This window comes from Raphanus sativus, chromosome 1 (genome assembly GCF_000801105.2).
Source record: "Raphanus sativus cultivar WK10039 chromosome 1, ASM80110v3, whole genome shotgun sequence".
NCBI lineage: Eukaryota > Viridiplantae > Streptophyta > Magnoliopsida > Brassicales > Brassicaceae > Raphanus > Raphanus sativus.
Window position 1 is genome coordinate 21,947,065 of NC_079511.1, and position 16,921 is coordinate 21,963,985.

General features: G+C 28.7%; 2 protein-coding genes across 2 annotated transcripts; one reads left to right on the plus strand and one right to left on the minus strand.

Annotated features, from left to right (window-relative positions):
• Positions 1–12,581: 12,581 nt before the first annotated feature.
• Positions 12,582–12,959, minus strand: LOC108848520 (uncharacterized). The gene has a single exon (XM_018621913.2). It carries the CDS (start codon positions 12,957–12,959, stop codon positions 12,582–12,584), a length of 378 nt encoding a protein of 125 aa, XP_018477415.2.
• Positions 12,960–14,719: 1,760 nt separating this feature from the next.
• On the plus strand, positions 14,720–16,921 carry LOC108839295 (probable indole-3-pyruvate monooxygenase YUCCA10). Its single transcript, XM_056999843.1, has 4 exons — positions 14,720–15,343; positions 15,749–15,991; positions 16,511–16,636; positions 16,742–16,921. Exons 1-4 carry the CDS (start codon positions 14,735–14,737, stop codon positions 16,919–16,921), a joined length of 1,158 nt encoding a protein of 385 aa, XP_056855823.1. The 5' UTR covers positions 14,720–14,734.

Consider the following 16,921-nt stretch of genomic DNA (forward strand, 5'->3'; position numbering starts at 1 on the left):
TTCAAAATTAGATATTTTGCAGTGTTTTGAAATTCGTTCTACCTGCGGTTAAACCAATAAACCCGATGATCTAAGATAAATTTGATTTAAGTTTTGTAAAAAATCCAATTTTTAAAAACCAAACAAAACCCGCAACAACCCATTAAAATCTTGAACCCAGTTACTGGTTGAACCAAAACCAATTTAAAACTTTTACTTATTACTTTAATAATTTTTACTTGAAAAAATAAACTGAATGATGATAGAGAAAACCAGAACTAGTTCATTAGATTTAGTGTTACTTTATTTTTATTATCGATAATTTATTAATGATGTTTTACTTTTGGTTTATTTTGGAATTGAAGTTTAATTTTATTATTCATATTAGATATTTAAATATTAATGAATTTTTAAGTCTTGATATTTTTTGTTAGATTTCATAACTCTTAACTCATTACAAAAAAAAAATTAGATAGTTTAAACTATTTTTTTGATATTTTGCATGTCAAATGAAAATTAAATATAAAAACTAAAGTTAAATATTTTATAAATATCTATTCTATTGTTTTATGTTTTATAAAACATTTAGAAATACTTAAATTTAGTTTCTATATATTTATTTTCATAGCTAATATATTATTATATAATAAAACCAATTCATTTATTAATTCGCGGTTCACCCGCGGTCGACCAAATGACCTAGTGATCCAGAACATCATCCGGTTCAGTGTTCGGGTCTGGTTTAAAAACATTGGTATTTTGGGATTTGTTGTATATTATTATTTTATAAAATTATATTATATCAAATAAGAAAATTTGTTTATAATTTATGAATTAATTTATTTTAGGTTTTACATCTCCACTCTTATATATTAATTCTCTGTCAGGCATAAAAATTTACCCGAATCCAAAAACACGAACTAAACCCGACACATATTTATTGGACATGCGGGTCCCTATTTGAGTCAGGATAACCAAAGTTCCCAAAATGTGTTTATGTATATCATGTATATTGGGTATTTCAGGTATTTTCAGTATATAAATATTTGTTTCTTAAGTTTTGGGTTCGTATTTTTGGTTATAGTTTCAGGTTTCGGATAAAATTTCAAAAAAATTTAAAATATATTTTGGGTATTTGGATAAAACTTTGAACATTTTCGTTTTTTGGATAAAATTTTGGGTCTTTTGAGTATTAAATATTTTTGGATACTTCTTTGATTTTAGGGTATTTTTCTTGTTTTAACTTTTCGGGTACTTTGAGTCTGTTTTGGTGCTAAATACCCGAACCGAGCCAGTCATTTTACGTACCCAAATTACATGCATGTTACGGGTAGTTGAATTACAGACTCGAACTGACTCGGATCAAAAAGGAACCAACCCAAATCAGAACTGATTTATTTTCAAATACCTAGTTGGTCCAAATGTCGAGCACCCTACAAACTCAGATCTGAAAGGAACCTATTTGTACTCGATCGGAAGACCCGAATGTTCTCATCATATTTTGTGGGCATTTATAAAATTTAAGTCGGTGAAACTTAAGATTCACTTAGGAGCCATGGTTTTTATCGATTTTTGAGGTATAAAGTGACTAAGATGGAATGGTATATTTATAATAAGTGGGATCTGGAAGGTTGCAAAAAAATAGGCTAAATTTGTTTTCATATTTTGGTTGTTAGAAATAAGGAAAACTAGATTTTGACCCGCGCTTCGAAAGCGCGTGTATTATTTTTCACTTTTATAAAATATATTATTTGTTTGTAATTATTGAATTTATTTATTTTAATAAAAAAATTTTTATAATAAATTTGACACATAGAATGTCTCTGATAAACTATGTATTTCTCTAGTTTTGTTTTATTCGCTCTTCAATCAACATATTTATTTGGCTTGTTGTTAAAATAAATGATTATACTTTGATCTCTGCACCTCCGCGGATGTATATTTTTAAAAATATGATGATATTTGTTTTTCATGTAATTATTAGGGTTTGGCAAAATGAATCTGAGGAACAGAACTGATACCAATCCGTAAATATAGTACCAAACCTGAACATAAATTGATTAAATATTCGAATTATTCAAAATTTTGTTAGTTAGAGAACCGAATCGGATCCGAACCGAAGTATTCGTGTACTGAATTTATCTAAAAATAGATTTATATATTTATATATTAATTATTTTTGTATTTAATGTATATAAAACATCAAGAATGATACCTTTAAATTGGTTTAAAATACTTGAAAATATATATAGATAGTCAAAAACAAATATCTGAAATAGTTAAAGTATATTCAAATCACCAAAAATACTTAAAATAATTATTGATTTCGTATCCAAATTTTTTAAATCAAACCAATTGATATGTTAAGCTTAGGTATTCTGACATATGTTATTTAAATTTATAGGTAATTCTGACATATGTTATTTAAATTGTTTCCAAACAATTTTTTTTTAAAAGACTACAATCCATGTTTCCAAACACACCAATTTTTTTTAATACTCTTATCCAAGTATCCAAACACACCGAATTTGTACTTCAGCTTTAATAAGATAGATGATAAGAATATATGCAAATCTCGTGTTCTTTAAAAAACAAATGAGTTTATTTTAAGTTAATTACTAGGGTACTATCCTCCTTAAAACGCATATTATGTTTTTTATACATTAAAAATAAATTATTTGTATTCAGTATGTTTATGATTTTTTTTACAAAATCGAGAAACTCAATTATTCTAAGTTCATAAAATTAGCAAACCATCATATAAATGATAGATCCACTTTATTTAAATCCATCTTATTTTTAGCGAACAGATTTACGTTCTCGACCTTTTGAATTCATTTACTTTTAAGTTCTCAACAATTTTATCCATTTAAATTCATATAATTGTATTGGTTATCTATTTAGACCAGTTTTGGTTTATTTTGAGTGACTACAAACATTTTTTTTTTAAATATATTATTATTTTATTAAAAATATTTAATTCATTTCTAAAAATTGAAAGCAATGCTTAGATTTATTATTTTGATCAAAATGAAAAATTAAATCAATGTAATTCATGTATAAAAATCTTAGTATATACGGTTGTCATACTATGGTTGTCATGCTTAGTGTGTTTACAGTAATGTAAATTTAATTAAAAATCATAAAAGAAAAATTAGTAAAAATTGATACACGTGGAAATTTACATTGTGAAAGTGAATCGTCATCTACATAAATCAAACGAAATCAAATAATTATACAAAATCTAACTAGATTTGAGAATATTCAATAAATTTAAAATTAGATATGATTGTATATATGTATGTTATTTATAAAATCATTTTGTTAAGTATTAAATAATTGAAAGATTGCAATCTTTTAAATTAGCTAAATATTAGGTAATTTAATGTAATACCTACGGTTTATAAGTAAACTCATATTTATCATGTTTTGGTAAATTAATTTATTAAAATTAATTATATTTATGGATGAAAAATGACATTTCATGTTTTGTAAATATGATAAAAATCCAAGGGCAAAATCATAAATTTTTAAAATAGGATTCTCAGTATAGATACTATTTTCCACAAATATATTACCGGCTCCTAAACCAACTTTTAATAATTGTTCACATTTTACATAGTACAAGAAGTTATATTACACACAAAAATTTATTGTGATCCCACAGAACATTATTGTATTGTAGTTTTTTTTTTTTGTGATTCAGTTTTAACCCGAAGAATCTAACCCCAAAACGAATCTAACCCCAAAAACGAAAAACCTAAATCATATTTCTTTTTACTGAAAAACAAACCCTAAATCTTCTTTCTTTACAATAATGCTTTGTGAAATATGCGCAACACTCGAGTTCGTATTAACCTTTTACAATCTCATTTTAATTAATTACAAAAAGATTGTAGCACGAACAAACTAATTAGATTTGTTTGTTCCTAAACTAACTCTTCAAGTAACAAAATAATAACACTTAATCAATGGAAAATATTACAAACTTCACATTATTTCCTACTCCTATATCATTAACGGTTTCCTACTCTTACAATCACTAACCATTATAAATGTCAAAAAGAAACATTAACGATTATATTATATATTTAACGATTTTCCCCTATGATTCTGGTCTTTGTTTTATAGAGTTATTTACAAAACCATGCCACTCTTATATTTATGCACATTATAATTAATTAATATCAACAAAACAATTAATTTAGGAAATATTCTAAAACTAAAAAGAAAACTAAATCATGTAAAATCTCTTTTATCATTTTCATTTCAAAATGTGCTACTATATTTATTATTCTAAAAACTTTCCAATATAACTTTTTTATATAATAATGTTTGAGAATATTATTGTTTTACAGTTTAGAATTTTCTTACAAACACTAAACTAAAAACTATCTGTATTTTTATCAAAAATAATAATGAAAAAATTATTATTTTTGAAAATCAAAATTCAGTACGTAAATTTGATATTATAATATGTCAGAAATGCCAGAATATGTAAAAGAAATATTTTAACAAACAATCTATTAATGTGTATAAAATATTTTAACAATAACAATTTTGTCTAAACAAAATATACTATTCAACAAAATATTATCAAACACATTTTTATCAACTAAATTATATCCATCACCTAATATAATAGAGAATGACTGTAAATAGACAAATTATACAATTTTAATTCTCATATATGTATATTTATATATAAATTTAAATAAATTCAAGAAATTAATAATATTAACAAATTATTTATGTTAACACATACTATATACGGGTTATATATCAAATGCATGGTCTATCTGTTCAACCACAAGTTTGGTTCACATATAAAAACACTGATTGAAACTAAAATATTATAATAGAACATTTAAAAATTTTTAAGCAAACAAAAAACTTTATAATTATTATTTTCTAATAAAAAGTTATAAACTCATGCATATTTTATCAAAAAAATCAACAGAAAATATCCGCGCTTTAAAAGCGCGGATCAAAATCTAGTGGTATATTTATAATAAAAGGGATCTGGAATCGTTGTAGGTTACAAAAATAGGCTAGATTTGTTTTCATATTTTGGTTGTTAGAAATAAGGAAAATGATAAGAATATATAGAAATCTCGTGTTCTTAAAAAATGAGTTTATTTTAAGTTAATTACTAGGGTACTATCCGCCTTAAAACGCATATTATGTTTTTATTCATTAAAAATAAATTATTTGTATTCAGTATGTTTATGATTTTTTTTTACAAAATCGAGAAACTCGATTATTCTAAGTTCATAAAGTTAGAAAACCATCATTATTTGCAAATATGTCAACTTTAAATTTTAATTATGTTGAATATAAATTCACAATTTTTTATAGATAAATATTAAAATTTAAAAATGTATACTTTCAAAATTTCTTTGTTTTGATATAGAAATATCTCTATAATATTATTTGAGAAGTCAGTTTCCTACGTGTCGCACTCACGTTAATTCTTACGGTGGTTGATTACGATGACACCCTTAGTGAATTGAAAATATTACATATAATTACTATATTAAAATTGATTTTCATTTTTGAATAATTTCTGTTAATTATAAGTTTCCTTTTTAGTTAATATATAATTAAAAAACATTTATAAATTGAAAACGAATTAACAATAAAATTAATTTGCATATAATGTGATTTCATAAAAAAGGAAAGTTAACAAAAATAATTCTGATATTAAGAAAAATAAATATTTCCTTTAAAACATAATCTTAAGCAATATAAATATATTTTCAAAGTGGTGGCACAATCGGGACCAGACTTACATAGAAAAGACATTACAAACCACCCTCTTAGAAGAGAGGGACGATGGTGCTTTATGGATGGATCCTAGAAAGACAAGAATTTTCAGGAAATGGATGGTATAGTACATTAGACGGTTTCGATGGACTATTGGGAGCAAGGAATAATCGGCAATGCCTTTCTCCTTTGCATGCAGAATTTGAAGCTTTTATATGGGCGATGGAATGTATGGTAAGACTTCGACAGCTTTGTGTGACCTTTGCAACAAATTATTTTCAGTTGGTGAAGATGGTTTCGGAACCAGAATAATGACATGCCTATGCAACCTACATTGAAGAAATTCAACAATTACAACGAAGCTTCACCTATTTTGAGATCAACCATTGACATAACTTCCCGTGGTCTATTGAATCATCTTCCTCCACAAATTTACCCAAAACGTAAATTTCATTAAGTTTCAATCCATCAAAGTTCATTACCTTTTTATCCATAGTGTATTCAAAGACGTAGAATGACCACACCAAATCCCACTATTGTAACAAGACCAAAGCACACTATTGTAACCACAACAAGGTGGCAGTTTCCAAACTGTCAATAAATTTGTTTAATTACAAAAAGGCTATGGGATCACAATATCTTTGGGCATAAACCACCAGAGATCACATCGCACTAAAGAAAACCGACATATTGAAACTTTGAATTATGGAGATTCAACACCGGATAAATGCTCTCCCATTGAGAAGAAAATATTGGCATAACAAACTAAAAACATCACCGTTAGAGAGTTTGGCGACGACCGAGACAATTAGACACATAGAATCCTTATTCATATATATAACTATACTAGAAAAGAAAAGAAACGAGAGTACAGCCAACACTGGAGCCAGTGTTGAGATCTTATTTATGAAATTACTGATGTAAAATTTTTAATTTCATAAATTGAAGGATGAAATTGAAAAAAAAAAACTAAATAAGAGGAAGAGAACAGAACCACCAACAGAATACCAGTGGTCCTAGATTGATGTTGTAATTTTCACCAGAAAAAATGTCTTCTTGGTTGCATGCGAGAGAAAAGTAGTGGTTTTGAATGAATATATATTTAAACACTATTTATTTTAAAACTAAGCGCTAAGCACTTACATTTCTCATAAATAAGTGAATAGACTAATGGGCTTTTTAAAGAGAAATACAAGATAGCACTAAAAAAGTTTGATGTCACAAATATAGACTATAAGGATCAAAATGACCAAAATGTTTCATTAAAAAAATAAATATACACTTATATCCATTGAGTTAACTAATCTAGATCTTAGAATATAGAGTTAAGGGGTGGAGATTTGGGATTGAGGTTTAAAATTTAATAAAATAAAAAAGTAATATTAAAAATTTGAAAATGAAAATTTTAAAAAATAGTTTCAAAAAATATTTTCTAATTTCAATAATAAAATTTGAAAAAATCAAAAAATTATAAAAATCTCGAATTTGAAAACATGTATTCTGAAACTATAATCTTTTATATAAAGGTCTTTTTCCTATTAAATGAAACATTTTGGTCATTTTTCTTCCTAAGGTCTCTTTTTGTGACAAAAACTTGAAAATAGTCTATTTTGGAGAATTGTCACTTTTTAAATAGTATCCTTATTATAATATGTAAGAAGATATTTATGCGTCATATGTGAAACTAAAAATTTTATTTTATTTTATTAATGTCTGAAACAAGTGTTACATATATATATATAATAATTAAGAAGGTAAAAACCAACATACTGAATCATAACTGGAAACATAGAAAGATACATCAAATATCTTAAAGGAAAGACAACTTAGTTGTGCCTTGAAGGTTATCTTTAGAACTTACTGTGAAGCCAAGAATGACCATCCATGACCAGAAAAGATTGAAAGCGACCGTCATATAGCACAATCTTAGATATATCTCCGGTTACCGAATTCACACATGCTTGTTCTTCTTCAAAAGAAACTGATGAGAAGGATTGACAAAGTTTTGAAATTTTCTCAAAAATAACATGTACATCGGCCATCGAGCATGAGAAAAGATATCATCAATGGTATCCTTATGATGGTCTGTAGAAATTCATATGTTTTCAAAATGAAGGTCACGTGCACTATTCATAACACATTTAATGCACTTTAATTCTACTATGAACCTACTTGGTGAACAAGTATACGCTTCACGAGCGTGGAACCTCATCGTGCAACTATTGTCTCTTGCATTCCATGTTGCACCATTATGAAGTGACGCGTTCCTCCAATTTGCATGGACATTTCATTTGATAGTATCCTTTACTGATGGAGGCCACAATTCTGACATGCCCATTGCTGGACTCAATAGCTCCTGACCAGCATCTTGTTTAGTGACTTCAAACCACATTTTGGCTTCTTCGTCAACTATCTGAACTATCTGCGAAGTAGTTTCCTGTATTGCAACAATATTCCAAACATTCCAAATCAACCACATAACAGAAAACACTATGCCAGTACCCACTGCATTATATATTATCCATGAGATTCATCAGGTACAATAGAATGTCCTCCAAGGTTCTTGAGAAACCAGCCGCTGTTTTAGGCACAAACGACTCCAACCAGATATCCATATATGTATCACAAAGGAATATAACATGATTGATAGTATCTAGGAAAAATTTACACAATTTACAAGATGTTGCCACATAAAGTCAACGCGAATTGAGCCTATCAGCTACTTCGATGGCTCATGATAACACCGCCATAGGAACATCTTGATCTTCGGAATTGTCACAATTTTCCAAGCTCTCCTTTTCAGTTCTATTTGTTGTTGCTCTAGTGGAGATCTGTTGGAAGAGCTACGAGCTTTCATATTGTGGGCCAACCAATACCCACTTTTTACTGTGTAAGAGCCATGGTTTGTATGCGCCCAAATGTATTTTTACTTCCTGCCTCCCACATTTAGAAACAAGATCTTTCACTTCATTCTCAGGAGACAAATCTATAAACCTACCTATTCTACACTGTCCATGCTTATCTAAAAGCTCACAATTAGAATATAGTAGAATTACTGTTAACCAAAATATAACATTCCACATAAGTCAATTTAGACCATAGTCATTGTTCAATAGAGTAACTTTTAGTGATGACTAGTAAAACTAATTGACAGAACGAAACCGAAAACACTTCCAAACAAAATTAGAAAGCAAACCCTCAACCTAGATTTTTAACGAACTTTTGGATGATTTCAGACCAAAAGTAATAGTCTAGTTTTAGCACAAGACTGCAAACCAACATTATTTTAAACAAAATCACCAATTAACGACAAACAACAACTTGATTGAATGAGTAAAAGTCTTTAATTTATCGATAAATTCAAAAAAATCAAAGACTTTTATTTGCCTTCATCCAAAATATATCTTTCTGCATTAGTCAATACAATTTTTTTTGTTATAGGATTTCAGATTTGATGACAAATGACAAATCATCCTTCATTTTCTCTATTAAATATTGTTGGTATTAATGATTTAAAGTGTTTATTAATATCGACAAACTCAATAAAGAAATGAAAACCAAAACATTTATCAAGAACATTAGAAGGTACCATCATCCAAAATATAGCATCGTGCAACAGTAAATGCAGTTTTTAATAACATTTCAGACCAAAAAGCAACCTTCTAGTTTTTCTAAAAGATTTCATACCAAAAGTATTTTGTTAACAATTTAACCGTTAAGAACAAACAACAAATTGAAATGTCATTGTTTCCGTAAAAAATGTCGGTTTTAATGATTAAAAGTGCTTACTGGTGTCAGTTTCAATGATTAAAAGTTCCTACAGATATCGACAAATTCAATAAAGAAATGGACACCAATAATATTTGTCAACAACTTTTAACTTGTCGTCATTCAAAATATAACTTCTGCAATAGTGAACACAATTTTTCTCATAAAATTTCAGACCATAAGTAATTGACTAGTGTTTTTCACAAGTTTCCATCCCAAAATTACCTTTTTAACCATTTAGCCGTTAATGAGAAACAACAAATCTAACCTTCATTGGTTTCGTTAAAAGAGTTATCTGTTTTAATTACTAAAAGTGCTTACTAAAATCTGAAAATTCAATAACTCTAGCATAACTACTTGTCAACAACTTTAGAAAGTAAATTCTGAATTTGAGACTAACTTGCCTCCATACAAAATATAACTATCTGCAACTATCAACAAAAGTTTTTGTCATAAGCTATCAGACCAAAATCGTATAGTTTTGTCACAAGATTTCATATCAACATATTCTTAGAAAAAAATAGTTAACAGATTTGACGACAAATGACAAATCATCCTTCATTTTCTCTATTAAATATTGTTGGTTTTAATGATTTAAAGTTTTTATTAATATCGACAAACTCAATAAAGAAATGAAAACCAAAACATTTGTCAAGAACATTAGAAGGTAAATTCTTAATCTGAGACTTTAACTTACCGTCATCCAAAATATAGCATCGTGTAAGACAGTAACAGTAAATGCAGTATTTTTTAAATATCATTTCAGACCAAAAAGCAACCTTCTAGTTTTTCTACAAGATTTCATACCAAAAGTATTTTGTTAACAATTTAACCGTTAAGAACAAACAACAAATTGAAATGTCATTGTTTCCGTAAAAAATGTCGGCTTTAGTGATTAAAAGTGCTTACTGGTGTCAGTTTCAATGATTAAAAGTGCTTACTAATATCGACAAATTCAATAAAGAAATGGAAACCAATAAAATTTGTCAACAACGTTAGAATCAAAGAATTTAACTTGTCGTCATCCAAAATATAACTTCTGCAATAGTGAACACAATTTTTTCTCATAATATTTCATACCAGAAGTAATTGACTAGTGTTTTCACAAGTGTCCATACCAAAATTACCTTTTTAACCATTTATCCGTAAATGAGAAACAACAAATCAAACCTTCATTGGTTTCGTTAAAAGAGTTATCTGTTTTAATGACTAAAAGTGCTTACTAACATCTGAAAATTCGATAACTAACATAACTACTTGTCAACAACTTTAGAAAGTAAATTCTGAATTTGAGACTTTAACTTGCCTCCATAAAAAATATAACTTTCTGCAACTATCAACAAAAGTTTTTGTCATAAGCTATCAGACCAAAAGTAATCGTCTAGTTTTGTCACAAGATTTCATATCAAACATATTCTTAGAAAAAGATAGTTAACAGATTTGATGACAAATCATCCTTCATTTTCTCTATTAAATATAGTTGGTTTTAATGATTAAAGTGTTTATTAATATCGACAAACTCAATAAAGAAATGAAAACCAAAACATTTGTCAAGAAAATTAGAAGGTAAATTCTTAATCTGAGACTTTAACTTACCGTCATCCAAAATATAGCATCGTGTAATAGTAAATGCAGTTTTTTTTTAAAATAACATTTCAGACCAAAAAGCAACCTTCTAGTTTTTCTACAAGATTTCATACCAAAAGTATTTTGTTAACAATTTAACCGTTAAGAACAAACGATAAATTGAAATGTCATTATTTCCGTAAAAAATGTCGGTTTTAATGATTAATAGTGCTTACTAATATTAGTTTTAATGATTAAAAGTTCTTACTAATATCGACAAATTCAATAAAGAAATGGAAACCAATAATATTTGTCAACAACGTTAGAATAAAAGAATTCAACTTGTCGTCATCCAAAATATAACTTCTGCAATAGTTAACACAATTTATTTTGTCATAAGATTTCAGACCAAAAGTAATCAGCTGGTTTTGTCTCAAGATTTGATACCAAAATTGTTCTTACTAATTTAGTCTTTAGTGAAAAATGATTAATAGAACCTTCATAGGTTTTGTTAAAAATAATATCTTAATATTAAAATGCTTACTAATATCAGAAAATTAGATAAATAAATGACAAACACTTGTCAACAACATTAGAAAGTAAATGGCTGAATTTGAGACTTTAAGTTCCCGTCATCCAGAATCAACCATCCACAAAACCAGTACAACTGTTTTTCATTGGATTTTAGGTCAAAACCATCAACTGATATCTGATTTATAAAAATAAAATATATATTTTTGATATTTTCATCAGTTAATTATAATTTGATTATATATATATATATATATATATATAATAATTTTCCAAACTCATACCTCTATGGAAAATATAGGACATTCTTACTCATTAAAACTTAAGAGAAAAAAGAAAAAGAAACATTTAATAAAATATAAATTATTTTAAATAATACTAATATATTATAAATTAATATTTAAAATAATTTCAATTTTATTTAATTTTAAGCACAAAATTCTATTCATTGTTTAAATTTTCTTTATTAGTATTTCCTTTATTTGATTCATTATATCATTTTGTTATCACACTGCAGCCAAAGTTATTGTTTAATCTTTTCGTTAACAGTTACTTAAATATTAACAATAAGAATTCCAATCTTGAACTGTTACTATTTTAAGTTTTCATTATGATCTTTTAATTAATAATGACATATTAGAATAGCTAAAGAAAAAAAAACAGAAAATAATAAAAATTATTGAACAACAATTGTTTTCAGCATAAGTTGAAGGTATTAGAATTGCTGTTATCCAATTCTAATACCTTCAACTTATGCTGAAAACAATTGTTGTTCAATAATTTTTATTATTTTCTGTTTTTTTTTTCTTTATGCTTTATTGAATATTGTTTAGGCTTTAGTATTAAGGGGTTGGGGTTGAGTTTATAAAAGTTTTATAAACATTTAGAAAAATTAGCTTACTGTTATTTTATCACAAATTTAGAGTATTTATTAAAATAGTCATTTTTTTTACAACAATATGGTTAATCGCTTAAGAGACCACCGGTTCAGATAGCCAAACCGAAGGTAGGGAATCGACATATAACTTAGCTGAAGGTGAACTCCTCGCATCGTGTGCAAACTTGTCCGCCATTGTGTTTTGTGTCCTTGGAATATGTCTGATCTTGAAGGTAGGGAAGAAGGTCTTACTGCGAGAAAATTCTTCCATATGTGTAGCAAAAGCTGGCCATTTGTTAGGTGAAAATACCATCTTCACCAGTTGAGAACAATCCGTTGCAAATACTACGTTTGAGAATTGCAGATTCTTCATGCACTTCATCGCCCAAATCAAGGCTTCACATTCCGCATGTAAAGGTGATAGGCTTCTTCGAAGATTCATTGTCCCCATCATAACATCCTCATGATCCATTTTCCGTCAATACCAACCCTGTCATGTGTAAATATCTTGCTCCCTCCAACCTCCATCGATAAAGCAGATTCTGCTATCCTCCATATACTGCCAGTTAATCTCTGTCTGGAATTGTCCCTGATTTTTCTGTAATAATAGTTGCGCGTCCGCCCAAAGTGTGCCTTCAACTTCCGCTCGACGCAGGACTTCATGAGGGTTCCCATTTTTATTCTGATAAATTTTATCATTTCTGGTTTTCCATATATACCATAAAATCCATGGAAAATAATCAGCATCTACCTCCTTTGGCAATCTCCAAAAAGGTAATCTAGACTAGTGAAAACCGATGATGATCGGAAAATTGCAAGAAGAGAAGGGATCCGAGATAAAGCTCACGTTTGTAACGTTGGATGGCATTCAAAGAGAATATGGTTTACGGTTTCCTCCTATGCACCACAAATACTACACCATAGGTCACATTGTATACCATGTGCCTTAAGATTCTTTGCTACTGGCAGAGTTCCCGATAATACTTGCCAATCGAAATTCCTTAATTTTGGAGAGAAATTAAGTTTCCATGCAAACGCCAATAGAAGTTTAATACTCGGACCATGACTTATCACCATAGGTCCCTTATCTGGATAAGACGACTCAGTTCGGAAACCTGATTTAACCGAATATTTCCCAGATTCTGTAAACACCCATCCATACATATCTGGCCTTTGCGTCCTGCTAACTTCCAAACCTCGAATAGTCTTCACATCGTCTGGTTGGAAATACTCATTAAGCAAATCCACATTCCAAAAACGGTCGATCGGATTGATGAGATCGTCCACCACAAGAGACGGGTTTAATTGAAATTTTATTAATAGTCATTCATTATTGTACATCATTAAGAAAAATAGTCATTCATTAATAGTAAATTTTGAAAATTCGTATCAAACTTGTGGTAGAATTAAATTTTTCTTATTTATATTAAAAATTGAAATACTGCCACAAGGTAAAAATGCTATATGTAATCATATTTTCAAGATGATTGCAGTAGTTTTTCAATAAATATGACACTAATATTGTCTTTTACTGCGAAGTTAGATAGTCAAGTTAAACATTAACTATTTTAAACAGATGCCTATATTTTAAGTAGTTCACTGTAAATATAAAATAATGGGTGTCAGTAAAATTTTAAGAAAATTTGGTCAGTTTTAGAAAAACTGTTATTTCTCAGAAATTTAGTAGTCATCCAACTTATATACTTGATGTGTATTTCTAAATTAAATAAAAATCTCAGAATAATAAATGTTTTCAGATTCTGTTTTTGGCACATATGTTATACTTTTATTCAAATTTATACAAAACAAGTATTAATATCTAAGCAAGTATAGTAGTTAATATCATAGTCAACAATGTTAAAAAATAGCATAGTCAAAACAGATATATATGATCATACATCCTCTCTGCCAACTCACCATTCAAATTGTAAGCCACACAGATTAATAGTTATATTTGTTACCTTATGCTCTTAAATTTGTAACGTTTATGCTAGGCTGTATTTCAACTGAACTCTTCTTTATTTACATAAATTAGGTATATAGTTCCAAAACAGTCAGCACTAATAAAAACCATTTTGCATTGTCTTACAAGTGTCAAAATATATTAAGATTCCATATTTCATCCTTTTTGCTCACACATATCATGATATTACAGTGTCCTCATATATACTCGATAACAACACAATTAATGAACATCTCTCGATAACACAAAATAGAAAAACTATCAGATCTAAAACACAGAAAGATATGGAGACTGTAGTGGTGATTGTGGGAGCTGGACCAGCCGGTTTAGCAACATCAGTTTGTCTAAACAAACACTCAATCCCAAACGTGATCCTCGAGAAAGAAGATATATATGCATCACTTTGGAAGAAACGATCCTACGACCGTCTCAAACTTCACTTAGCCAAAAGCTTTTGTCAGCTACCTTTCATGCCGCATGGTCCCGAAGTTCCAACCTTCATGCCCAAAAATCTTTTCATTGACTACCTTGACGCTTACGTAACCCGTTTCCAGATAAATCCTAGATACAACCGAACTGTTAAGTTGTCAACGTTCAATATGTCCAACAACACGTGGAGGGTAGAGGCGGAAAACACAACGACCGGGGAAACCGAGGTGTACTGGTCGAAGTTTGTTGTCGTTGCGACCGGAGAGAACGGAGACCAATACATCCCGGCGGTGGAAGGGATTACTACTTTCCCCGGTGAAATTGTGCACTCTAGTGTGTACAAGTCGGGTCATAACTTTAGCGGTAAAAACGTTCTTGTAGTAGGAGGGGGAAACTCGGGTATGGAGATTAGCTATGATCTTAATAACCACGATGCTAATACAGCCGTTCTCATTAGAACTCCAGTAAGTATTAATTCATTAATGTTCATTTGGTCTTTTGATTATTATTTTCTGAATACATGAACGTTAAAGTTACACACTTCTTTTGCATGTCAAAATGTTGTTTAGAATTTGCTTTTTTTTCTAATATGAAATAATTACTCATATACCTCTTAATTAATGATAATTGATACTTTGCCCATCATAGTTTAATATTTTTTGGATTATTGATATTGCTGATGGAAATGACATTTGACTTAGCTTAGTATAATATATAACACTATATTTGGTTCCTTCAACTTTAACAAAGAAAATAAATCTTAATTTTCTCAAAAATAATAAACGCTTAATTAGCATATACCTAATAATCTTAAGCTTTTTTGCGTTACCATTTGTCATTTTACAAGTTCATTATCTAAATGTATGCAGAGACATGTACTCACCAAAGAAGAGGCATATTTAGGGATGTGGTTGTTGAAGTATTTACCGGTGAAAGTGGTTGACATATTGGTAATGATGATGGCTAAAACAAGATTATTTATGTATGGAGATCCCTCCAAGTATGGGCTCCTCAGACCAAAACAAGGTCCATTTGCCACCAAATTCCTCACCGGCAGAACTCCAGTCATTGATGTGGGAGCTGTCCAAGAGATTCGCGAAGGCAAGATTCAGGTATCTTCCATTGTCCATCAAATTTATATTCATATTTGTTAATTTAGTTGCATATGAAATAATTCAATAACTAAAAGATATATATAGACATATGACAAATGAAGAATTAATAAATTAAAAGTGCAAACAAGAAAATTTTTTATAAAGGAAAAAGATAATAAAAGAAAGAAATAAAAAGGTATAAAAAGTAATGTAAATCTATGTATACATATTTCAGAAAAGACACTGACTTCCAACACGAAAGTTTTTTTTTTGTTGCTAAAGAAACATCAAAGTTTCATTTTCTATATTTTTCATATCATAAGAACGAAAACCTTTTTATGGAAAATTAGTGGAATCTGTTGCTAAAAAAAGGAAAATTAGTGGGATCTACTTTTCCAAATTATCAAAACCAAAAGATCTATATTTTTTTTTCAGTAAACAGTTTTCATTACTTTGTGTATATTTTCATTAAAAGATTATCACTGTATTATATATTTTTTCCAATGAACATGATCACTACCTATTGTTTCACTATAGGTTATTAATGGTGGCATAGGGAGCATCGAAGGCAAGACCTTGACATTTGAAAATGGTCTGAAGCAAGATTTTGATGCCATTGTGTTTGCAACTGGTTACAAAAGCTCTGTATGCAACTGGTTAAAGGTAATCCCAAAAACCCTTTACACAAAATAAATAAAAATCACTTTAACGTAACCGATTTAATAAATATTGCGATGGTTATGTGTTCTGTAAAACTATAAACATTAGAATTATGAGTACGTGATGAAGGATGATGGTTTCCCCAAAAACCCAATGCCAAAGCATTGGAAAGGAGAGAACAATGTTTATTGTGCTGGGTTTTCAAAGAAAGGAATTGCTGGAGCTGCTCAGGATGCTATGTCTGTTGCTCAAGACATTAAATCAATCTTGGAAACTGACAGATATTAA